Source organism: Triturus cristatus, chromosome 1_1 (genome assembly GCF_964204655.1).
Source record: "Triturus cristatus chromosome 1_1, aTriCri1.1, whole genome shotgun sequence".
NCBI classification, from domain to species: domain Eukaryota; kingdom Metazoa; phylum Chordata; class Amphibia; order Caudata; family Salamandridae; genus Triturus; species Triturus cristatus.
Window position 1 is genome coordinate 241,184,614 of NC_140579.1, and position 26,317 is coordinate 241,210,930.

Here is a 26,317-nt window from a genome sequence, read left to right on the forward strand (position 1 = left end):
GTCAATGGGGTGATGCTGTCGCACATGAAGGCCAGGTGACCTGGGAGATGTGGATGGCCCGCTGCCTCTCACGGTCTTTTCCGTGGACGACCAACCTTCCTCCGGGGACCCTCAGATGCAGGCCTTGACGATGTTTGGGACGCTCCGTCGGACGAATCCTCCTCCTCCTCCCTCCCTGTGGCTGGTGCTGGTCTGCGCCTGGTGTCACAGGGAGGGTTGCCCATGTTGTCGGCGATCCGACGGAGTGAATGGCTTATGTCCTTTTGCACCGCCAGGAGCTCAGCCAGTCTTGCCTCCATCCGTCCTTGGTGTTGTTGTTGACTGGTGTGTTGCTCGGCCTGCTGGTTTTTGATCTCAGTGAGGGTCACCACTACCTGGCCGATCTCCCTGGTGTCACGCCGGTATGCCTCCATGATGTTGCGGATGTGTGACATACCGGTCCCTTCAGCTGGCTGGTCAGGTTCTCGCCTCCGCCTGCCTCCACTCCCGCCACCCCTGCCCACATGAGCCGGGCCTGCCGTTGGGGGCACATCGGATCGTCGGGACCCCTGAGGGATGGCAGTGGCAGTGTTGTCTGCCTCCTCCTGGGTGCCCGCCGCACCTTGTCCCTCCTGGTCAGACTGGCTCTGTTCACTGTGGGCAGGGCTCCTCGGTGTCTCCTGTGATGTGGCAGGAATGGGGGTGGTGGTTGGCACAGATGTTCCTGAAGCAGGTGCTGCAGGGGCTTGGACACCAGAGGGTCCAAGTCGGTCGGGGTCATCCACGGAGTGTTGAGAGGCATCGCTGCTGGTGGGATCCGGTTCCTCCCGAGCTTGTGACTGTGATTCTTCCTCCCCATTGTTGTGGGGATGTTCATCACGTTGCCCTGTGTGTGAGAGAGAGACAATGTTGAAGCTGTTTAATGCAACATACATGTTTCATACACATTCAAGTTGGCACAGTTCCTCCAGGTAGTTGTATGTGCCTAGCATTCTCCTCAATGTTCACTTGTGTATGGGTATGTTGCGGGGGACAGATTGATATGTTTGCCTGTGTCTTTGACATGTCCATTTGTGGCTTGGATGCTTCTTCGGCTAGGTATTGGTGTTGTTGTGTTACATTGTGGCAGTGGGTAAATCCATTGCCTGTCCTGGTGGTGTGTGCTTGTGTAAGGGGTGTGTGGGACAGGGCCTGCTGGTGGGTGTAGTGTGATTTGGCCCTGGGGCTCCCAGGTGATGTAGCTGTCCCCGCATGGAGCATGCTGACATGACAGTGAGTGTGAGTTCCTGTCCTAGATATCTGACCTGGTTGTCTTGGTGTTTGTGTTTGCACTGGTCACAGGAGGGCCTTGTGCTGCCTACACCCGGGCCGAGTGTGAGCTATCTTGTCAGTACTTTCCCAATCCCTGTGCATTGCGCATGGTGCATGGGTATGTAGCTGGGCCATATGGGATGAGGGCAATTGTGGCTGATTTGGAATTCAAAAATGTGTTTTGGTGCACCCAGCCTCCCAGCATACGGGACATCCATTCTTGAGTTGGTGCTTCGTGTAGCATGGGACATGGCATGGACTTGCTTTCTCAATGGGGCATACACATGTTCTTGGCATTCGCGTTGTTTGTGACTGTGGTTCTGGCGTGTGAGGGCTTGGGGTAGTTGCGTGCATTAGGTGTAGTTGGGGTGTGGATGCCATTACCCCCATGTTACGTAAGTGGTTTGTGTACTCACCAGGCTCTGGAAGTCCTTGGAGTCCATGTACTCCCACCGGCGGAAGCATGGCCATCATCTTCTCCTCCCAGGGATGGTAATGTACTGGTCTGCGGGGCGCGCCACCTCCAGTGATGTTGGTCTGGGCGTGCTCTACATTCATTTTTCTCTTGACCGCCCTCCGCAGATCGTACCACCTGGCTTGGCATTAATTCCTGGTCCTTCTGATGGGTGTGACAGCATTCACCCTCTCGACGATCCTCTGCCACAGGCGTGATTTTTCAGCTATGCTGGTCTGTCTGACCAATGTTCCAAACAGCTGTGGCTCGACTCTGATGACTTCATTGACAAGGATGTCCAGCTCCTCCCTTGTGAACTTTGGATTCTTGTCGGTGGGCATGGTGTGGGGTGAGGGTGTGGATGGTTGTGGGTGTGTGGGTCTGAATGTGACGGTGTGCGTGTGAATGTGTAGAGGGGGTATGTGTGAAGGGGTGTGTGTGTAGGTGTATATGTTTAGGTGGATGGGTGCAGTGGTTTGTGTGTGCTCTGTAGCAGTGGTGAGTCTGTTGCAATGGCTCATGGTTTGTGTGTGTGGTCCCTTTTTATTGGTCCATTTGTGGGTGGGGCTCAGTTTAAATTTTTGGTGGGTGTGTTATAAGGGGTGGTTGTGAGGTTGCCCCTCTGTTTGCCTCTTTGGATGTGTCCAGGTCAGTCCTTTTCATTTCTTGTGCAGTGTAGACGTGTTTTGTGGTGTTGTGCAAGTCGTATAGGCCCTCCTTGTGCTGTTTTACAGTGTCCGTGGTTCTGTACGGTACAGGGGTATGAGTCGTACAGCCACACACCCCCATGCGTTGTGTATGTACGGCGCGTACACGGACATTGCTATGTACGGTGCGTACACCCCATTGCTTCTGTAGGGTGCGGGTGCGTAGACCGCCAGCGCGTATGTACGGTGCATACCCCCAGCACGTAGGTATGCACCATACCCCCAGCGCGAATGTACGGTGCGTAACCCCAGCGCGTAGGTACGCACCGTACCCCCAGCGCGAATGTACGGTGCGTACCCTCAGCGTGTAGGTATGCACCGTACCCCCAGCGCGAATATACAGTGCGTAACTCCAGCACGTAGGTATGCACCGTACCCCCAGCGCGAATGTACGGTGCGTACCCCCAGCGCGTATGTACGCACCGTACCCCCATAGTGAATGTACGGTGCGTACCTCCAGCACGTATGTACGCACCGTACCCCCATAGCGAATGTACGGTGCGTACCTGCAACATCGCGTACCCGCATCATCCACCGTACATACGCGATGTTGGGGGTACGCACCGTACATTCGCTATGGGGGTACGGTGCATACATACGCGCTGGGGGTACGCACCGTACATATGCGCTGGGGGTACGGTGCGTACATACGTGCTGGGGGTACGCACCGTACATTCGCGCTGGGGGTACGGTGCATACTTACGCGCTGGGGGTACGCACCATACATTCGCGTTGGGGGTACGGTGCGTACAATCTTCGCTTCATAGCGGGCAAAGTCATTCCCCATGTACGGGACGTTTTCCGTACGAATCGTAGATTGTAACGCCGGTCCGGATCGTACTAGTACGGTCGGACTTCATTTTTACGATTTGTATTGAGAAGTGTCCGGGTCCGTCTCGTACTAATTTTCCCGCTACGATTCGTACGGATCGGGCCGATCCGTATGTACTTTTTTTCCCGTACGGATCGCACTTCACGGGTCGGACGTGACTTATACAATTCGTACGGAAAAAAATACGGATACGAGTTGTACGGGAAAACAAAATACAGGATCGGAATCGACCCCTATATGTATTACTTTTAAACATATTTTTAACTATGTTTATTTTAAATATATGTATCATTTACTTTATTTTACATTAATTTTTAACATTAAAAAAATTATATTTTTAACAACAATATTTTTTACAACGTTGTTTTGTTTTCGATATTTTTGTACTTACCATAATGTAGATAGGACTTCAATATTCTTGACATCGATATTTCGGCTCCGATATTTTTGACGTGGATATTTTGACGTCGATATTCTGTCAGTGATTCCCATGAGCCCTAATGAAGTTCAAAAGAGATGTTCTGAACTAAACAAGTTGGCCGGATGTTCTTTTTATATTTATGAACTTAAAGTGAAGAAGGAATAATAAAAAAGATGTTTTGCAAACATTGCATTGAATTTAATGGATCAGAACGATTTCCCAGGTGCACCTTTCCACATATGGTAATAAGTGGAAATCCGTGCCGAAATCCGAGTGGCACGTCCTGTAGACGGCGGCGGTGACAATGCTGACGGAAATCGGATGTTCTAGTGCAGAGTTACACCCGGAGATGGCGAGACGCTGCTGAACCAATATGACAGTCGCGGAGGAGGCCTGCCCCTGCTGATGACTGGGGCTTCGCTAGGCAGAAGACTCTGCATTGCTACTCACCGCTGCGGACACAAGTGAACTTCGCAGACACTCGCAGCCTCCCGCTGCGGTTTTGGCAGAGTGGTGCAAGCCTCTCGGGAGCCAGAGGCGGGGACTCCAGCTGAGATCTGAGGCCTGGAGCAGAGGTGCGCCGGGCGTGGCGGGGCACCCGCTGGAGAACATATAAAGGTACAGCTGTGAAGGCTCGCGATCAGCCAGCGATCGGGTGCGGGGGGCTCCGTATTCGATCTCTCTGGCCCCCCTCCGGAACAGCGGCGCCTCCCAGAACTGGCACGTGCATGACAGCGCCCGACCCTGTAACGGGGGCCGGGACAGTGGCATTTTAAGCGGTAATCTGCCGGGAACCAGGCGCAGACTTCACACAGCGGTTGGGACTCCGTATGCCTGCGGTGCCCCCTGCTGCCTACGATATTGGCTCTAGCATGCTACTACATGAGGTGAGGTGGGAGAGAGGGACATGCTTTACACCTGGCGCCTGTTTGCGGCCTAGACATCCCTGCCGCCCTTCCTCACGGACCTTGCCACCAGCGATGCGCATCTTTGGATTTAGGGGCTAACCCACAACTACCACCCTTGCCTGGAATTTAAAGACATGCTACGATTCAGCAACTATAGAGGCACATCGGGAGCTGGTTTGCGGCACGTTGGGGCGGGATGCGACTCAGTGGGGGCCTGATAGACTCACACGAACCAGCACGCTCAGCTACCGCTGTGGCCCTGCATCCACATCACTGCGCTGCCTCTCTGTGCGGGGCCTCTCTACCAAACCCTCGTCCCTCACTGGAGCTGTTGCTACATCTTTGAGTCCTTTGCTGCTGGAAAACTGAACTGCTTCTAATTACCATCCCCCACATTGCTGTGGCTGAATAGGACCTACGCTGAACTGCCTGGGTCCTACAACACACGTACATTGCAAGGCTGGCACATTTTACTTGTCCTGTTCAGCGTTAATGGCCGGCAGAGAGACGCATTTGAGTGGGGGAGGCACATAGTTCTTTGATCATCACCACGTGCTCGGTCAGTACCACACTCCCACTGTGGGGATAACAATTTAAATCTTTTAAGATGGGGAAACTTGATAAAACACAACCGCGCCTCACGTTCGAACAACGTAAGTCTGGCAAAGCAAGTCATGGGGCCACCTCGGACTCTGAACTCGATGCACCTGCTGAGTCATCTATCACGCTTGAAAAGACACTATCGGCGATTCAAGCCAGTCTGCAGTCTATAGATGGAAAGATTGAGGCATTAAATGGGCGCATGGACCACATGTCCGCCAAACTGGACAAACACGCCGCAAGACTTGGTGAAGCCGAACAGCACATCTCGGATGCGGAGGATGGACTCCAGCAGGTAACATCTAAAACCCGCGACATGGAGAAGATACTAGCTGTTATCCAGGCCAAAAATTAAGATCTTGAAGTGAAGTCCCGTCGCAATAATCTGCGTAGAACCGGCCTGCCGGAATCGACAAATGTAGGCCGGCTGGAAACATACGTTGAAAACATGCTGCGTGATGTTTGTGGGGCCGACAACCTCTCCCAACTACTTATCGTGGAACGGGTGCATCGCTCCGATGCGGCCCGCCCCCCTCCAGGGGCTCCACCGAGACCGATAATTGCGGGATTACTGAACTTCAGAGACCGGGATTCTGTCCTGCGTATCTCTCACCAGAAAGGCACTATCACCTATCAGGGCAACACTCTGGCGTTCTATCCTGATTTCACGGCCGCCGTGCAGGCAGCAAGAAGGGAATATCAACAAGTGAAAAAAATCCTGCTAGCTGGAAACATACCATATGCCATGCTATACCCGGCCCGGCTGCACATTGGTACAGACGACAAGGCCAAGATTTTCACGAAGCAGGCGCTGGAATATACAAAATCTCTTAGCTGCAAGAGTAAACAAGCCCCTGATGTGTCAGAGGATGAAAGCTGAGGTCCGCAATCCGGGACGTTATGTATCCTTTAGTTGCCACTCCGGCTGAGGGAACTGTTCGACGAAATATGCCTGCAGTGATCTCTGTAGGAAATGGAACTTATACACATCTGCAGACTTTCCACAAGTCCTGTACTTCCTTTCTATGATGCGCACTTGATGTTATTTTTTCACTCTTCTAATTTGTTTAGCTTAACGTGTATAATGCTCTGCACCTCTATTGCTGGTTACGGAGGTTGCTAGTAGGAGTACTTAGCGAAGTGGCCGGCCACCTCCCTTGACATCTTGGGAGTAGAAAGTGCCACAGTGCTCCCAGATGGGTGTTCCCCACATCACACTGTTCATATATATATATGTTGATGGAGTAAGTGTTCAATTAGGGGGTGGCTTTGGCAAGTTGGGTGTGCTGAAGTGGGTGGGGGTGGGAGTTCTATCGTTATGCGAGGTGATTTGTTTATGGTGATTGCCCTGATACTCAGAAAATGGCACCTACACTGCAAAGAGCTATTACACTACTGGGCAAATGAGATGTTTTTAATCATCACTCGTCATGACATCCACAGGTGATAACTTTACATGTCTCACATGGAATGTCTGAGGGCTAAATTCACCAGGGAAAATACAGAAGGTTTTTGCCTACCTGGATAGGCATGGGGTCCAGATCGCTCTCCTACAAGAGATGCACCTAACTAAGACAGCAGAGGCTAAGATAGCTGCTAAATGGGCTGGATATAAGCTTGCTTCATCATATTTCTCTTATGCCAGGGGGGTTCTCATCCTGCTCAAACGCGGTCTCCTATTTACACCACTTAAAATGCACACTGACGATGAAGGCCGTTACGTCCAAGTACATGGCAAGCTGGGGTTGTCACTGGTGAGCATTGTTAATGTATATGGCCTCGTTACGGATGCCCCTGAAGTGTTTACACGTATTATTCAGGTATTACGAGACTGGTCGGATGGCGAGATATTATGGGGGGGGGGGGGATTTCAATACGCATCTCGACCCACAGCGGGATAAATCTAATCAACAATGTGGGCGCACTCCTAAGGCCGCAGAATACATTAGGGAGGCCATGTCCGAGCTTGGTCTGATAGACGCCTGGCGACTCCGACATTGCGACACAAGAGAGGGCATGCACGCTACACCAGCATATGGTAGTTGGTCCAGGCTCGACTACTGGCTTTTAAGTGAAGGGGCAAATGAAATAGCTTCTCTCCCCCGCACATTATTGGATCACAATCCTGTTAAACTAAATTTAACTATCCCCACTAACACTCATAGGCCATTTACATGGAGATTACGATCCGAGGCCTTGCTGGATCCTGTGTACAAAGAAACAATACGTACAGAAATTGAACAGTTCTTTGAGATAAATGTAGGTTCTGTGGATAGTGCTGCAACTTTATGGGAGGCCTTTAAGGTCATGGTGAGGGGGGCATGTATCAGCACCACTGCAGGTATTCTTTGGGATATCAGGGGACAGCTCACAACAATAGAGAAGACAGTATAACAGCTTGAGAAGGAGTACACCACAAATCCATGCGCAGCTACACCCTCTCGCATTCATGAATCGATTTTATTATATGATGAAATGGCTACCACAGAAACACGTTATTTATCCAAACGTTATGTTGCTAGGGCTTTCGGGGAAGGAGGGAGGCCAGGTCACCACCATATTACCAAAATTGTAGATGATCAAGGCGGGGAACACTATACACCGCAAGATATAGTTGGACAATTCCGTGAGTGTTATGCCACCATGTATAAGTCTCGAGGATATGCGTAATCTCTGGACCTCACTGAATACCTCTCGGATATTGCCTGTGCCTGGTTGTCGGACGGCCATCATGAGTATCTGAGCCAACCGATAGAGGCTTCTGATATCCAGTCAGCAATCCGATCCCTGTCGAATAACAAGGCTCCAGGCCCAGATGGCCTCATGGCAAGAGTTTTATAAGGAATATTCTGAACTCCCCATACCCCATTTGCTTGCAGTTTATGGTGCGGCATAAGAACGCGGTCGTCTTCCTCCTTCGCATCGCCAAGCATTGATTATTGCTGTATTAAAAAAGGACAAACCGCCTTCGGCGTGTGAGTCATTTCGACCGTTATCCTTGATTAATCTAGATACAAAAATATTGGCGAAAATTCTCGCCGATAGACTCCAACCTCTCATGCCCTGTTTAGTCCTGCCGGATCAATCTGGTTTTATGCCATAGAGGTCCACATCCAACAATCTCCGTACTCTATTTGCCATGTTCCACGTTCTGGATCCAGCTCTCTCTGCGGCCGCTGTACTGTTAGACGCAGCGAAAGTCTTTGACTCAATTGAATAGTGGTTCATGTTTCGTATGTTACAGCATATTACAGCATATGCGATTTCCTGCGATCTTTATAGGCTGGGTGAGACTCCTATACTCTGACCCCACAGCACGAAATGATAGTTTTGCCGCGCTTTTTATATCTTTTTAGTAATATTCCCATAAAGCTCACCAAAACTTTTTTTACAACTCTGCGATCTTCACTGTTGCTACTTATTTGGGGAGGCAAGCAAGCCAGGGTGTGATGGGTGACGCTGACATTAGACTTTGCAAAGGGCGTTTTTTTTTCTCCGGATATTTACATTTACTATCTCTATGCTCAGGTCAATATGCGTAATACTGGTACCGCCCTCACGCCTTTACTCCCCACGTGGCGGTTGAAGATGCCGATGCGCACCCCACTCCGCTCTCTGGCATTATAACACACTTGAAAAGAGGCACGCCAAAGAATGAAATTAACACACTGGACTCCACTATCGCTGCATGACAGGCTATAGGGAAATTGGCAGCCAAGCTACCCATTTATGCCCCAGCAATGCCCTTGACACATCATGCAGCGCTCTCAGTTACTCAAGAGGAAGGTCTGTTGCGCTCGCTAAGGGAAGCTGGTATAGACACAATGGAAGATTTGTACCCTGAAGGTAATTTTGTCACAACAGAAGAGCTTCAATATATCACCCATCCAACCATGCTGTTCCAATTTACTCTACACAGGTTGAAGCTTGCCATTAAGGCACACTACACCTCATTTCCTGTGGAGCCACTCGCTCTGCAATCTTTGCAGTTGTTGATGGTAGTACCCACGCGCTGCAAGCTAGTGACTAAGTTATACAGAACAGTGCGGCATGAGAAAGTCGCAGCCCCAGATTAAAGCATGACCACTGGAATGTAAAACGTAACCCTCCACTTACTCTACCCGAGTGGGAACAGGTTTGCATACTTACTAGCGCCCTCACACCGAATGGCAATCTGAGGATAATACATTGTAAGTATATACATCAAGTGTACCACATGCCCCACAGGCTATATCACTTAGGCCTCCATGATACAAGTAATTGCAAGGAATGTGGATGAGCAGAGGCAGATTTTTGGCATCTAGCTTGGGAGTGTGGGCCTGTGCACAGCTTTTGGAATGATGTAGTGCAACGCATTCAGGTTATGAGTGAGATCCAACTATAATGCTTGCCACAGACATGTCTACTGTGTTATGTGCCTCAGTTAAAAAGGGTCATCGGCAGGTTTGTTTGAATTGCACTGTTGATGGCAAAGCGCCGAGTGGCACTGACCTGGGAGAGCACTCTCGCCCCCAAAGCAGACCATTGGCTCAAAGATCTAGTATACTGTAAAGAAAGTCTCGAACTTTATGCAGAAGAGCTTCCATCATCGTCTAGGCCTGAGGACATTTGGGAACCATTGCGACAGAACCTTCTGGCGCAAGTCCAGGAACGATCATTACCTGACCAGGAGTGATGTTAATATGATAACATGATTTCACCCTATATGTTGGTACTATTGTATGATATGTGATGTACAGCTCATGTTCTTTTAAGAGATTGGTAAATCACCTGTTTGTTGTTACTGAATGTTTACAATGCTTGATAAGGCAGAGATGTCTATTTTTTGCAAAAATCCAATAAAGAATTGTGAAAATAAAATACACACAGTGGTGCTCAATTAAAAACCTCCCCAGATAGGAGGTGGTTTTAGATGAGTAATTATCGGCTGTGTGGAGGTGGGGCCTGTTTCGGAAGAGCAGGGCATTGAAAGCCCCACTCGCCATGCGTCTGCCCCCATGCCAAGGCCATGCCCCTTATCTGTGTGATTGTACAGTCAAAATTATCTTACGTTTGGTGGGTCTGCCACTAAGCTACCAGTGTTCTAATAGCATACTCCTGGTTAAGATCGAGTGATTAAGTATATAAGCATATTTTCAATAAAGTGAGCATACCAGCCCATGTTATTATTTCATTGACACATACTTTTTACACAAATGTCCCATTTTCTACCAAATATTTTTAATGATGAGATATTCCTAGGGAAGGTGGGGGCTTAGCTCAAAAGTCAGTTTGTTGGGGAAATCATGCTGAAAAATCCACTAATTTGCCACCAATTTTCAAAGACTTCTTAGGGAGGGTAAGCTCCAATAACCCACTGAATGTATGTTTCCTACCTGGCACACACCACAAAATTACTAATAAGTGCCTTATAATATCATGAGTTTTAGTGCACTTATGCTAAAATGGTGCTGTACAATTCACCGTTTGGTACTGTTACCAAAATCCATCTGCAGGGAGAATCGCTGAACCCTCTCGTAAAACAAAGTCAAGCTTTGCTCACACAATGCAGTGCCCAGAAAGAATATATGCCTCACCACTTTACAGGCTCACCCGCAGTCTCTGCTTTCAGGCAAGTCTATTGCTAGCACTAAAGATGGGTTTGGTGCCCATGGTAAAAGTGGGTTGTGCTAGTGGTGGAAATGGCAAGTGTCCCTACGAAATAAAGAAAAAAGAAATAAAAGAAATACATTTGGGGCAGTATTGGGGAGGTTTAAGCATTGACTACACACCATTATTATAATCAGCTGCCACCGGCTTTACTATTGTCATGGGGACAGAAGTCACCCTCTTTAAAGGAGTACCTCTTTGGGGTGATCCCAACATCGAGCAACATACAGCAAAGTCTAGCACTTTGTTGGTGAGCGTCACACTTCTGACACATGCTTTATTTATTTAGTTGTGTATTTTGTAAAGCGCACAGCTGCCCCAACGGGGCGTCCCGGCGCTGAGAACTCTGGAAACAGAGAGCATAGGATCAGAAAGCCTGTTTAAGAAGAGAAGAGATGGGTCTTCAGGGATTTACGGAATGCTGATTCTGTTTGGCAGGTGCGTAAGGCTAGCGGGAGCTTGTTCCAACGCTGAGTGGCACAGACCTCAAAGGTTTTTCCACCTGCACAAGATCGTTTAAATCGTGGAGTTTCCAGGAAAAATAGGGAATTGGAGCGTAATGTCCTGGAGTTAACATACGGTCGCAAGGTGTTTTTCAAATGGGCCGACCCATTGCCTTTTGACGCTCGGAAGGCCAGCGTCAAGGCTTTAAAAACACATCTTTTAGCAATGGGTAGCCAGTGCAGTTTACGAAGGTGTGGAGAAATATGATGTCTAGCAGGGATTCTCTCCACCAGCCGGGCGGCGGCGTTTTGGACCGTCTGAAGTTTATGACAAAGGCCTGCTGTGATACCAAGGTAAAGGGCATTGGCATAGTCAAGATGGGAAGTTATCAATGCCTGGATCACAGTCTTACGGCAGTCCGCCGGCAAGTAATTAATAAGCCGTTTAATAGTCCTGATCAGTGCGAAGCAGGAGGCTGCTACTGTTTGTACCTGAGTGTTGAAACTGAGGTGGTTATCCCAGCATACTCCTAGGTTTCTCACCGAGTCTTTGGGGATGGGGACTTGGCTCAGATCTTCTGGCCACCACAGACTAGAATCCAGAGGGGATGGTGAGTTGAAAAACAAGATCTCCGTTTTTCCGGCATTAAGTCGGAGGGAGTTAGCATCCATCCAACTAGAAATGTCCCTAAGGCAGGATTTCAGCGGATCAAAGGCTGAAACGGAGGGGGTATCGAAGGTGAAGAGTAGCTGAATGTCGTCGGCATAGGAGGTGGATTTAATCCCAGTCTGGGCGATCAGCTTGGCCAAGGGGGTGAAATAAACATTAAATAGGAGCGGGCTCAGGGAAGAACCCTGTGGGACTCCCCATTTGAGTGGTCTGGCGGGGGAAGTGTAGGGAGGGGTGAAAACCTGCTGTGTGCGGTCCGAGAGATAAGATGAGAACCATTTCAACACAGCGCCGCCCAAACCTAAGTCCTCCAGCCTTTTCAGCAAGATCTTATGAGAGACGGTGTTGAATGCTGCTGAAAGATCCAGCAGCACTAACACCGCCCTCGACCCCCGGTCAAGCGTCCACCTCACCGAGTCAGCCATTTCAATAAGGGCTGACTCCGTGCTGTGGCCCGACCTGAAGCCGTGCTGGGAGTCATGGAGAAGCCCATTGGATTCGATGTAATTCGCCAACTGAGAGTGTACCAGCTTTTCCAGGATCTTAGCTGGGGCAGGCAGGAGAGAAATAGGCCTATAGTTGCTGGGGTGGTCCGGATCCAGATTGGGCTTCTTAAGGATGGGGACCAGAGAAGCATGTTTCCATTTAGCAGGGAAACTGCCCGTTCTGAGGGAGTCATTCCAAATGTGGTTCAGGTAGGGATTAAGTAGGGGTGCTAGTTATTTATATTGCTTGGCTGGCCAAGGGTCATTTGGAGAGCCTGATTTGCATTTAAGTAGTTCGGCCATGGAGTCGGCTTCTGAGACGGCTGCAAATTCGAATAGGGTGGACAGCGGTGGCGAGAGAATAGTGGGTTCCTCTTCCCGTCCTTCTGTGTTGGGGGTGGGGAAGGAGGAATAGATAGTCTCGATTTTGTCCTCGAAAAATTGTGAGAGTTTATCGCATAGCGACTGTGAGGCGGGCTGAGTTCGAGTCAACGCGTTAGGGTCTGTGAAGGATCTGACTATATTGAAAATCTCCCTGACGCCATTGCTGGCGAGTTTGATTCTAGAGGCCAGAAAATCCCGTTTGTGCTCCTCGATCATTCTCCGGTATTCTTTGAGGGCTGTTTTGTAGGTGATTTTGCTATCCGGGGAATAATTCTGTCTCCAGAGGCGTTCAAGAGATTTACAGGAGGCCTTTTTCTGCCGGAGCTCGTCAGAGTACCAAGGTGCTGAAGGTACAGCCCTGTGGGTTTTGATGGGTTTAAGAGGGGCCAAAGCATCTAAGGTCTGACCGATCCATGCGTCCAAATGGTCAATCTGTAGGTCAGGATCAGACGAAAGGCAAGGTTGGGTATTTTTTAGGTCTTCCAGGAGCGTTTCAGGGGTGATGCGACTCCAGTTTCTGCCTGATGATTTGGGGGTGATAGCGGGTCTAATGTGGCAGGGAATGCCAATCTCAAAAGGGATGAGGAAATGGTCCGACCAAATAACCGGGGTAGGGGGAGTCGCCCGAATAGATGGTAAGTTGGAACAGATCAGATCCAGTGTGTGACCCGCTTTATGCGTGGGTGGAGTTATTATTTGGACTAGGTTGCAGGCCGCTAGCGTAGAGATGAAGTAGTTGCTGTGCAAACAGAAATCGTTGTTAAGATGGAGGTTGAAGTCTCCTTAAGCGGTGAAGTTAGCGTAACGTGTGCTAAGCTGAATAACATAATCCGCCAGAGCCGGTAAGTGAGAAGTATTGGAATGAGGGGGGCGGTAGATAAGAATTCCCGAGCAAGAGAAGGACGGGGAGATTTGAACACTGAAAGGCAGGCCTTCTATACATTCAATTTGGTCAAATGGAGGGAGGGTAACTGTCCATTTGGAATTGTGGATTAAGGCGACACCACCTCCCGGTTTACCATTGGGTCTGTTGGCACAAATAATACTGTAACCCTCCGGTAAGGCAAGGGTGATAGCGGGGTTCGTGGTGTCGTTCAGCCACGTTTCAGTTAGGAAGAGCAGATCCCAGTTGTTGTCCCGAAGGGACTGCCAGATGTCAATGGCATGTTTGCTCAGTGATCTACAGTTGATCAGCGCAGCTCTGAAGGTCAGGGAGGACTGAGCTCCGCGGGTGGAGGCAGGGTTCAGAGCGTACGCCGTACTGATAGTGTGATCTGAAGCAGGAAGGGAGAAATTGCAGACTGTGCAGGCATAGACCTGGCTCCGAGCGTCAGAGGTGGGACAAGGGCAGGTCACGCAAAGGGGGTGTATGTCGCGATGTTATGGCTAGTGGGTCGGGGAGGGGGACCGGCCCCGGTCGCGTCCTGAACGCGGACGAGCGCAGACGAGCTTGCCTTAAGCGCGCCTTCGGCGTGCAATCGTCGCGCCCGCTGCACTCGTCCGCTGCGCTTCCGGTACATGCACATTTTTATGGAGATGTGACGGAGGGAGGGGGCGTGGCCTCGGAGTGGGCGTGTCCCAGTCAGGGCGTGGGGAATGGCGGTTGAGTAAGATTGGCGATTTCGCCCTTACCAGCGCTCGTTTTGCTGCGTGAAGGGGTGCCTGCACACTGCAATCGTGTGTCAGGAGGGGTGAGTGAGTTTTTAAAAATGCTAAGTTTTACAGTTTTAAAAACAGTGAAGTGCTCGATCTGTCTAGCTACTCCCGGCTGTGCCTCAGGAGGTTTCAAGAGTTATCTGCGCACTTGCGAGTCAGCGCGCCTTTTATAACACTTTGCAGGGGGCATGGCCTCGGAGTGGGCGTGTCCCAGTCAGGGCGTGGGGAATGGCGGTTGAGGAAGATCGGCGATTTCGCCCTTACCAGCGCTCGTTTTGCTGCGTGAAGGGGTGCCTGCACACTGCAATCGTGTGTCAGGAGGGGTGAGTGAGTTTTTAAAAATGCTAAGTTTTACAGTTTTAAAAACAGTGAAGTGCTCGATCTGTCTAGCTACTCCCGGCTGTGCCTCAGGAGGTTTCAAGAGTTATCCACACAGGTATGTAGCATCCATGATGACGTGGAACCATCTGGTAACCTGGCTCAATACATGAATCTAGAAAGCATTGAACCCCAGCTTTCACCAAATGCCAAGTCACTTAGATTTATGTGGACACCAACCTCTCCGTAAAGGAACACATTGCCAAAAAACACAAAGATGGATTGGCACTAGTTCTCCAGCTAATGAAACAGAGACTGTTCCAGAAAGCAACTTCAGAAGTGCTGTTCAAGCCCTTGTACTCTCGCATCTGGATGGTGGTAATGCTGTGCTCCATGGCCTTCCTGATTCCTCACTAGCATCCCTTAGGGGCCTCTAATATGATGCAACACTTCTCATCCAGAGCCTGAAGAAATATGATCACATCACCCCCCATCCTGATGGAACTCCATTGCATCATTTACAAAGCAATGGCCAGCATCCTGTTTATTTTGTAGAAAAGCTCACTATCTATGGTGGTTCTTGGCAGCCAGGATACCATTTGATTGCTGATTAAAAAGTGTAAAAAAGAAAACAAACAAGCCGGCAGGCCTTTTCCTACTATGCACCCAACAGCTGGAACAACATCTCATATCCATCAGGACAGTCCCAACAATGCTCCAATTTAGGAAAGAGTTGAAGGCTCACCTCATTAAATAACAATACATTATGATGCATTAACCATCCACAACCCAGCTACTTGACGTAATGCTTGACATTGACACTGTAGAGTGCTCTGCTGCCTTTTTGGCAAGGTTCGTTCTGTACAAATACTACATCTGTACCACATACATAGTATCACATACATACATATATTCATTGAATGTCTTTTAATTTACTAACCTCGGAATTATAGAAAGCTACGGTGACCCTGCTGAGGTTTAACTTATAACCTGCTGATTACAGCATGTGTTAACAGTGAGTTAACTACCAGTCATTTAAGAGGCCTCCAAAGAAAATATGGTCTGCAACGTGGGACTTGGCATAAACAACCTCTGAAGACCATTGCTTGCTAATATCATAACAGAGGCTATTTCTATCAGCATATTTGTGGGCTAGTAGTGAAAGGGTGGCACTTGCTGAGGACCAGGTGACATTATGATACGCTTTTCAGTTGGTTGTGCAATAAACCTTGGGCGACAATTATAGTTAGCATTAGATTCTATCTACATGATGTCCTCTCAATATGGAAGAGAGAAAATCATCAGCCTGTGTAGGCGTTGGCCTGTGCATAAAAAGGAGGGGGATGATATGTGGAAACCATAACGATATCCCTGGATATCCAAAACCTGTTCTTTTGAATGCTCTAAATATGCTATGTTTTGTATTTGGGGTTAGGGGCTCTGGGGTGAGGACTTCGCTGTCCCTATACAAGAACATAGGAGGGTAGGACAGGGCAGGCACAAACCCAACGACCATAAACTACCTCTGTCACAGAGCATTACAAGAAGTCAGCACCTCTTGTATGATAGCAGACTGCTTTCTCCAGAGAACCAGTCGAATGACAGAAACCACTGAGAGGATCTGTTGTCCTGGTGAAGAAAATGGGTTCATTAACTCACTTTCCTCATGCAATTGTCACAGTTATGTAAGCTTCTCACAGAATCTGAGACTTATAGCCTCATTGAGATTTTGGTGGACAGGGCACTCTCCCACAAACATGGTGGATTATCCTGTCTGCCAAACTAACAGTCTGCCTGCTCTATTTAGAGTCGGGTGGACTGTCATGCTTCCGCCGGTGGGAACTTTCACCAATGGCTCAACATCCTTGGGGCCTTTATTGTAAGTACCTCAGATCATGCACTATTTACTAGGAAAAGCCTGGTATTCCTGAACAACAACAAAAATGAAATATCTTAATATGTTCAGTTTTTAATAATTTCATTTCTTTTATACTGTAAGCAGGCATAGATTCTTACCTGCTGCTCACTGCTCTCTGGGCACTCTGGATTCCTGTTCCCCGAATCTGGCATGCTCAGGGTGGTGTCCAGCTGGAGTAGGCGCCGGTCATCTGTTCCTAAAGCCGGACCCTCAGGCTTCAATCCTGCAGGTGCGCAGCTGTTCTGTCCAACCTGCGCTCCAGGACCCATGTCGCCCACCTGTGGGGCTTCAGTCCTGCTGGTATCCTCTTGCCCGTTTGTCTCACAGTCGAAGAACTCTGCTGTACCTTTCCCTGGCTCCTCCACCAAGACCTCTGCATTTTCTCTGAAGTCGCAACCATCTTCCTCAAGTCCATCTGGCACTGGGTTTTCCAGTTCATAATTACTGAGATTTTCCTCATCCTGCTCCCACAGCCCATCATCAAAGTGTGGGAAGGGAGGCGGTCTGGTGACATATTCTCCCCTTCCTAGTCTGTACCCACCCCCTCCCCCGCTTAGCACCCGGCCACACCCATAAATGGCCCCATTGGACCGCCGCATCCCAAGCACTGGACTCTCTCGCTCCTTGGTCAGTGGCCAGTCCTCAGTGTCCGAGAGGTCGGCAGCCAGTTGATCATCCAGCCTGTTGTGGCCACGCTCGCCATTCTCCAGAATAGGACGAGGGTGGTGGTGGGCATGTCCCCGCCAGTGCTGGAGTGGTGTCGCAGGGTAGCTGGGTGGTAGGCTGGGATCTGGTGTCACATCTGTGGGTGTCAGCCCATTCTCGTAGGGGCTGTCATAGCCATCTAGCAGGCCAGCCTCAGTCTCCTCTGAGTCCCGGTGTTGGCGTCTGCCTGTTTAATGAAGAGAAACAAGTGGTTAATTTCTCCCCCATTTTCTGCCACTTAACTAACCAAGCATCTGGCAGTCCAAGAATTAGAAAGAGGACTGAACATCACAGCATGTTGGGTAGTGACGTCCTGCAGATCTGAGCAACCTCTAATCTTCATATTTCAGTAAGCTATCATGAGCAAAGAGCAGCAGCTACAGCATCACAAAACATAGCTCGAACGTCATGAGACCTTGCAGCCACTGTATGCAAACGTTTTTTGAATCCATAGGCATCAAAAGACCCATATAGCAAGGTGCAACAAAAAAATGACCGCTAAGAACCAACACGCCACCTAACTACCATGTCGGTCTTTTTGTCACAGCCCTTTCATATTAGGTGTGTGTCCAAAACTGTCCACACCCTGGCATCAGACATGAAACTGTCCCAGCCAAGGTCTTTCCTTGTGCCTGAGTAAGGCACTTATGATGCAAAAAAAAAAGGTTTTTAATTGTGTATCCAGCAATAAGGAACTGAAATCTACGTGCAATAAAACCATGGTATAAAGGTTTCAAGCAGGAACATGAAGACAAAATGATTTACTGTTCAGATCGGAGGCGAATTGCCACAAGGGTAAGTCACCAAATTCAACTTCCTAAATGTTCTAAGCAAGCATGCTGTAGAGAATTACCGCCTCTATGTTGGAATGTAGAGATAGGATATGATACTGCATAAGGGTGCATTGACTGTATTGATTACAATGCAGACAATTATATGGGATTTGCTTATTGAACAGAAAACTAGTTCACTGTGGACAGTATAGGCAATAGGGGATCTTTATGCACAATTCACAAGATGACCCAGATAAAAACTGTCCACACAGTCGAATGAAGAAGCCACAGAAATTGTAAGTAAAATAAACCATTCTTTGTAGCGTAACCAATCCCAGCTTATGTACTATTACAGGGCCAGGATGTGGGACAAGAGGTGGGCACCATCTATAGCTGAGCTGCCAGTTTGAGTCAGTTAGTCCCACAATTGAAATCTCAGTCTTAGGTTCACAGAGTTTCTTCTACGTTTTGTCCTTCCAGCAGCTAATAGCAGTCAGACAGTTAGTAAAATTGTGCCTTGACTCAGCAGAAGCAAATGACAAAGTAAGGAGGTGAGGGGGTGCATAATGAGGCAGAATGCATCATTTCCCATTGTAGGCTGGTCCCTCTGCAGTGTGAAGTTCGAAAAATGGCTCCAGCAGTCAACACACACAGTGCTGCATGCTGCAAGGACTGAATGAAAACCATCCAGAGCGCAGTGCCGATCAGTGAGTCAATGCTGCCTCGCAATGCATGCTAAGCTGTGGGAAGCATGCAGCTGAGCCACTGAGTATTGGTGATTGGAAGTCCCTCATGCTTTGCCAAGATGTTTTGTGAGCATTCGGCTGCAGTGGTCATCTTTGAATGGACTTCCACACCTTAGTAAAACAGTGTGGAGGGCCCATGAAGCAAGGAAGATACCAGCCATTTTAGGAAGGCTGCCACTTTTACCCCTAAGCCCTCAAGTCTTGAGAGACAGCCAGGAACAAACAAACAAAAGCAATACGTCCACTTAGGGATGGGTCAACAGACATAAAAGAAGTAGCATGCGGCCATCTTGGAATATGCCTATTGCAAAGACATGAGAGGAAGTATACCTACCCGTACAGATAAAAGTCTATTTGACATAAATCTCATTGGTATTGTGAGGTGAAGTAGAGAGGAGCCTCACTGTGGAAAGCAAACCAACTGCAACTGGAACTTAAACAAGACTGAGAAAAAACTAAAACTGACTGCATGACATGTAGGTCGAAAGAAACAAGCAGAACTTCTTGTAGGTGAAAATTCCCGAGAAGAGCATCAAAAGGCCTTAAGACCAGTATGCTTGGTGCTGTAACAAATTAGTTACTTACCTGTAACTCCAGTTTTCCAGAGTTGGTATCTTTCATTTTTTTACATGCTTCAATCATCACCCCTTGTCAAACTGGGAATCCCTGGTAATCTTAAATAGCAGTAAACTGGGTTCATATGGCCATAGGACTCAACAACAGAGTTTAGTAGCACATCCACCTCATTTGAAGCATCCTGAGCTTCAGCCAATGAGGTGAAGTTCCAGCTCTCCTACGCTACTCCCCCTAGAGGCTGCCATAGCCTGGATTTCATAGCACAAGTGTGAGAAGAGTATGTAATGAGTGAGCCTCTGACTGGGAAGGGAGGGGAGTTACTTGTAAATATATATGACAGATATTAACACTCGAGAACTTGAGTAACAGAAATAAACCGACTTTCTTCTCCAGTACTGGATCTTTCATATATTCACACAGTTGAATTATAATAGTAAGCAGTTCATAACAATTATAATAAATATTAGAAAGCAGGAAGTAGGCTCGGTTTTGGAGGAATGCCTGTCCCACAGCTATGTCAGCTTCTGTGTTCACATCGAGGCAGTAGTGCTTTGTGAATGTGTGCCTGCTCCTCCAGGTGGCTACACGAAAGATGTCTTACCAGAGTACACTAGCGCAGAGTGCAGCAGTTTTAGCCATGCTTCTGGTGGAATGCGCCCTCACCCTTTCCTCGAGCTGACGCATGGCTTTGCTTGGGCAGAATTTGATGCCGACTGACAGCCAATGTTCTCTTCCTTTTTTGGACAGGGGTCACCCCCTTCTAAGCTGGCCAAAAGACACAAACAGTTGTCTCGTTGATGTAAAACTTGATGCATCTATGATCATCTAAGGAATGCAACAATCTTTCTGGGAAGAATGAATGGAGTATGACAGTGAAAGTCAGTAGGGACTTTGGGTATGAATTTAGGATTGGTTCTCAGGAGGACTGTGAATCAAAGAAACTGTTCCTTGATATTGAACACTTGCATCTCCCCTTCCTCCCTTGCTGATGTAAGCACCAAGAGAAATGATGTTTTCCATGTAATTTACAGTGCTTTTTGGATGAGTTTTAAAGGAGGCAACATCAGTTGACTTAAAAGACATTATTAAGCTCCCAGACACAAGAGGGCGTCGTACAGGAGGAAACACTTAAAAGAGCTCCTTCAAAAATTGGTTTATGATGCTCTACGAGAACAGAGTGGATAAGGCCTCTTATGTTTTTCTACACTTGATATTGCCACCAGACTGACTTGCACAGATGAATATTTCAGATCCTTTTTAGCCAACAAGTGTGGGAGTATTTGATGAGGTTGTATAAATGCTGGATGAAACCCTGGTCTTTACAAAAGACACAGAAACACTTACATTTGGCCTTGTATGTCTTTACAGCAGCTGGTGCTCATGCTAGTGCTAGGCAGTTCCTATATTCTGTTGGCAAATCCAAGTAGCCAAAGTCTACATGATCAGGTACCATGGTGACAGGTCCAATGACTTGGGGTTATGTTGAGTATCAGTCCTCGGCATCTGGAGAGGAGCTTGGAGTGTGGTTTCAATGGTATCACTAGAAGAGCAGAAAGTCACATGAGTGCACTGTACCAATACTGGCAGACTAATGAGAAATTCAGTGCCATTATCTGTCTTCACTAACCTCAAAGCCCTGGGGAGCAGGGGAAATGGAGGAAAGGGGTACAGAAAGCCGTTGGAGCATCTGATCAAAAGCCGTTGCCCATGGTCCCTGGTTGCCAAAACCTGCTGGCAAAGCATTGACATTTTGTGTTGCTCTGGGTGGCAAATAAATCAATTGTGTGCTAACCTCATTTCTGAAAGAGGTAGTCGACTTGGTCTAGGTGAAGTTCCCACTTGTGGCAGTCTGATAGTTGTCAACTTAGAGCATCTGTCTGATTATTTTTGCATCACAATGTTAATTTTGTGAGGAAATAGCCTAGTCCCATAGAGGTTTAGCCTCTTACGAGAGAGGCTGAGACCACGTCCCCCCTTTCTTGCTATGTAACACATAGATGATGTATTGTCCAGCCTGATGAGGACTGGTGGACCTGCTAGTCCTGGTGAGAAACACTTGTAGGCCCAGTCTAAAAGTTCTGAGCTCTAGTATGTTGATGTAATAAGTATTTTCTACATCTAAGCAGAGGCCTCTGTTCAACAGCTCTTGCAGGTGGGCTCCCTAGCTTTCCATGGATACATCCAATGTTAGCATCACTCTGTCTGATAAAGGCTGAAATGGGAGACCTACCTTGAGGTCTGCATGGAATCTCCACCACAACAGTGGTTGTTTAAGTCATCGGATGACTCCGATTGTGTCATCCCATGAGATGTTGATTTGTTTCCATAGAGCGTCTAGTTCGTGTTGGACGGGTCTCATGCGAAGCCTGCAAAAGAGAATATGCCCTATGCAGAATTACATTAGGCCCAATATAGACTAGTACTGCCTGACCTTGATTTGTCTGGTGGATAGGTACTTTACCATGCTCTGAAGCATCAGCACTCTTTCTGGCTATGGGTATGCCATGCTGAACTGTGTATCGAGTGTCGCTCCCAAATCTGAATCCTCATGTGTGGCTCCAAAGAAGATTTGTTTTTACTTAGTGTGAGACCCAAACTCTGAAATAAACTGATGCAGGCAGCTATAGAAGCCTTTGCCTCTTCTTTTGATGGAGACTTGACAAGACAATTGTCCAACTGTAGGTACAGTTAGTAACCCTGCCATCTGAGGATAGCAGCAACTGGAGATAGGCATTAGGTGAAAAAACGAGGTGCTGATTTGAGATGAAGGGGAGCACCTTAAATGGGTAGTGTTTCACCACCACTGAAAAGCGGAAGGGCTTGCTGTGCTTTTGGAGGACAAGTATACATGGAAATACATGTCTTAAAGGTCCAGGGATGTCAGGTAATCTCCTCCTTTGATCATCAGAAGGACTTCCTGAAGCTTGACCATCCGAAAAGACTGCTTATTCAGAAACCTTTTCAGTTATCTGATGTCTAGATTTGGTCTCCACTGCCCCTTTTTCTTTTGTATCAAGAAGAATCTGGAATAAAATCCCTGGTTTCTCTGAGATTTGGGAACCTTCACAATTGGCCCATTGAGGAGAAAGAAAATTCATGTTCCAGCTCCGTTAAGTAGAGATGATGTTTCTTTTTGGGTGGGCAGACAGGTGGACTTTGTACACGTTCCATTTATGTCCTGTGTGTACTTTGCCACATACGTTATAGTCTCCCATCCAGAGAAAAATGGGAAATTCCCCCCTCCACTTTTTGATATTGTGATGGAAATTGGGGGCAGCAGCGGAAAGTCATGCTCCCTTCTAGTTTTTGTTCCAGCGAACATGTTTGGGAGGAGCTCCACTTTCATCCAGATGATATTCCTTATCCTTGTCTTTTGGTTACAGTGGGCTGTATATCCTTGGTCATAACTGGTTTTCTGTTGGGAACAGTATGGTTGTCCTTGACCTCCATATTGATTGAAACCTGCCCTGTAAGCTTAGGACTTGCAAGAGCCGTGAAAAGTAGCTCAGCCGGACCTTCGGTATTGCAGTAGTCTTAGTGATGTTGCTGTATTTGTGTCCATCTTGGAACTTTGGAGGGCCTAATCCACATAATTCCCCAAACACAGAAAGGCTAATAAATGGCATGTCAATGTTCTTTGATAGTACCTCTGCGCGGAAGGCAGTGGGTTTCAGCCAGGAATGCCTTCTCTAAGCAGCTGCCCGTACTAGCTGGTGGAACCCTGTGTGCGAAACATTTATTGCTGCATCATTTATGGCTGCTCATGTTATTTTTCCTGCTTTGAGAATTGACTTAGCAGCCTCTTTTTTGTCCTCTGGAATGAGGTCTAGCAGTGGCGAAATGTCATGCCACATTTGACGATCATAATGTCCTAAAATTGCAACCTTAATGGATGTTGTGGTCAATAAACTGATTCTAAGGCCAAATACTCATTTTGTCTACTGCCTCTTGTCAGAAGTAGCAGACAATGGCGGGATAGGGTACTTTGATCTATATTGGACTGCTCATGCTATCAGAGTCTGGTTTAGGGTGACAAGAAAGGAAGGATGGGTCCATATCCTATGCTTCTCTAGTTGTAGTATTACTGTTAGGACTGTAGCTGGGGTCTTCATTAGGTTTAGTCCTTCTGACCAGACATAACCCAGTATCGGTGTGGATTTTATGGTCTTGTGTGGCTGCTTCTTGCAGTCATAAAGGAAGCTTTGTTGTTCTAACAAAATCACTGGTAAAGTGATTTTGTAAGCTTTGTTGTTCTAACAAAAGCATTGGTAAAGTTAATTTTGTAGTAGCTCTCTCCATTAGAGCATGACATTGAGCTATATTATCTGGGGAAGAATCTGGCTCCTTGAGTATGATGTAGCCCTCCCACTCTTTATTTCCTCCATCATCTCCTGGCAGACATTCCTGTTCCTCCTCATCCCCATCTGAATTCTCAGAGTCAGGTGAGACTTCCTCTCCCATGTCCTTTGGAGTTGGTTTGTTAAGTATAAGAGATGGTTCCTTTGGAGGTGATGGAGGCATAGGTATCCGAGGAGGCATAGATGACAGTGCAGTGTAGTTCCTATTTCCCTAATAGGCTCTGCGCATTGGAATAATATACCCTATAGATTTGGTATAGGACTGAGGTCAGTATGCCCCTATCGAGTATATTAAACAATTACTTTGTACCAGCTAACTCAGAGGCCACTAGAAACTCCTTGTAAACATGAAGGGAGTAGTTTCTGGCAACCGCATAAACATGACAACTTTGTTTCCCTTTAGAATCAGAACACTCTCAGAATCGTGGAAAAAACAGATAACAGTTTCACTCAGCTAATCATGCATGCTTAGTTTCTTCAGAGTTACACAGAAATAATAGACAGGCGTTTCAATAAAAGGATTTATTGAACACTTTTATTTCTCCTGTAAGAGATATGAGCTGTTACAATCGTAAGACAGTATGCGAGATATATTATGTACAGCGTAAGCAGTAGAAAGAAATAATACTGCGCTAGCATTATCTTTTAGCTATGACACATATATTCATATACATATAACATAAGCTAAAAATGCGCGTACTCATAAGATGCTTCTCTAACTAGTTCTACCTCAGTGTACCTAACCTAAGTGTAGTACAAGGTAAGAAGTAGGTGATGTATTCTATAGTATGGTAGGCTATAGTATGGTATGCTATAGTCTGGTATGCCAAGAGTCCCTCTAGGTTCTAGTCAGCTCCATACCTTGAGAATGAGAGGGTGGAAATCTCTTTCTGGGTCTCGAACTCTAACACCCCACAAAGGAAGTCCGAACACTGGAAGCTGGATTCTATGCGAGCAGGGATGACAGCGTCTATTGTCAGTGCGTCAGGCCGGGACAAGGGCTCCTCTAAAGTCGAGGTCTCCTCCTACTTGCTTGGGCAAGGGAAGGTATATTTATACCTGGTAGGTGCCTTGGAATGTTAGCATTGATGTAGAGTCGGGCAGAGGAAGACGTCAAGAATGAACCCTTAAGGAATAGCGGTTCATGCATAATAAATGAGTTCTTGAAGAAATCAATAATCCAGTGCTAGGGGAACTCCCAAGAGCTTAAGGGTCTGGTTTCTAAGAACTCTTTGTGACGTTGGGGTGGACGGATGTAGGTGATCATGCCTGTATTTGGATAGCATGGCTAATGCCTAAATAATGACTGGGATCTTATGCCTATATAAGGGCAAAGCGAATTGTGCCTATATAAGGACATGTTTCAGGAAAACCTATATACAGACTCCTAAAGCGGAATACAACACCCACTCCACTTTCGAACGAACGATAATACTAAATGCTAAACAGTAAATGCTCAACATTAAAAGTGAGTACCACATGTTGTAAAAAAACATTTGTAAAGCATCCTAAAAGAAGTTTTAAAAAAAACACACAAAAAAACATTTGCTAAACATGTAATGCAAAGGTACTGTACATTTTTAAAGCAGTTTTTCACTCTAAGCATATATCGGAAATAAATGCAATATGAATGAATAGATATATGTACATTTGACAAAATGGTTAACAAATATTAAAAAAACAAGGCCATTTCAAACCATGGTACTAAATGAAATAGTGGTAAATAAGGTGACAATGTGTCCCTTGAAGTATTCAAAGAAGTCCGTTCTATATGAATAGTTCTACTGTAAGCAGATTGAATTACCATGTCTTTACAAATTTAGAGGGAAAAAAAAATCAATTTTAGGAAGAGTTCCAAGTTTTGTTCTGTTTTGAAAATATGGAGGCCAAATTCATAGCTTCCCCGGTACACTGTGAGCCGTATCAAAGTCAGTGTATGGGTCTGATGTGAACATGAAATCATCTATTCCTGTAGACAAAAGATAGTCTACTGATGTCGGTGACAGTGGAACACCTCGTTTAGAAGGTTAACTGCACAGAGATGTGGAGCATCGCCTTCAGCATGGGATGCCGCAGCAATGTTCGCGTCCGTTGTGACCTGTGTGCCTGTTGATCCATCTCGTACCTCAGCAGCAGCAGGAAGTGTCTGTGAGATCTCAACGAATGCCGTCATCAGGATTGGCAGCCTCTGGGGACAACACAGAGCATGGGCCGTTATCGGGTCCAGCAGAGTATCGATATCTGTTGGCATGACTGATGGGAGTGTTAGACAGATGTCTAGCACGTATTCTTCACCGCAAAGCAGGCAGCGTAGAACAGGTAAGATGCAATCTTGCCAGATTGGTCTAAATGACAGAAACCATGTTCTATTAAGTTCCGGTAGACGAGGTCTGTCCAAAAGTTGCACTATGCGCTCACAGCACT

At 47.3% G+C, this 26,317-nt stretch overlaps 1 protein-coding gene across 1 annotated transcript in view; it reads right to left on the bottom strand.

Moving 5' to 3' along the window:
• LOC146870074 (junctophilin-4-like) overlaps positions 1–26,317 on the bottom strand; it is a 954,768-nt gene that overhangs the window by 233,369 nt on the left and 695,082 nt on the right. The window contains exon 5 of the mRNA XM_085627709.1: positions 16,834–17,627. Coding sequence (XP_085483835.1) covers positions 16,834–17,627 — 794 coding nt within the window. The remainder of the gene's footprint in view (positions 1–16,833; positions 17,628–26,317) is intronic.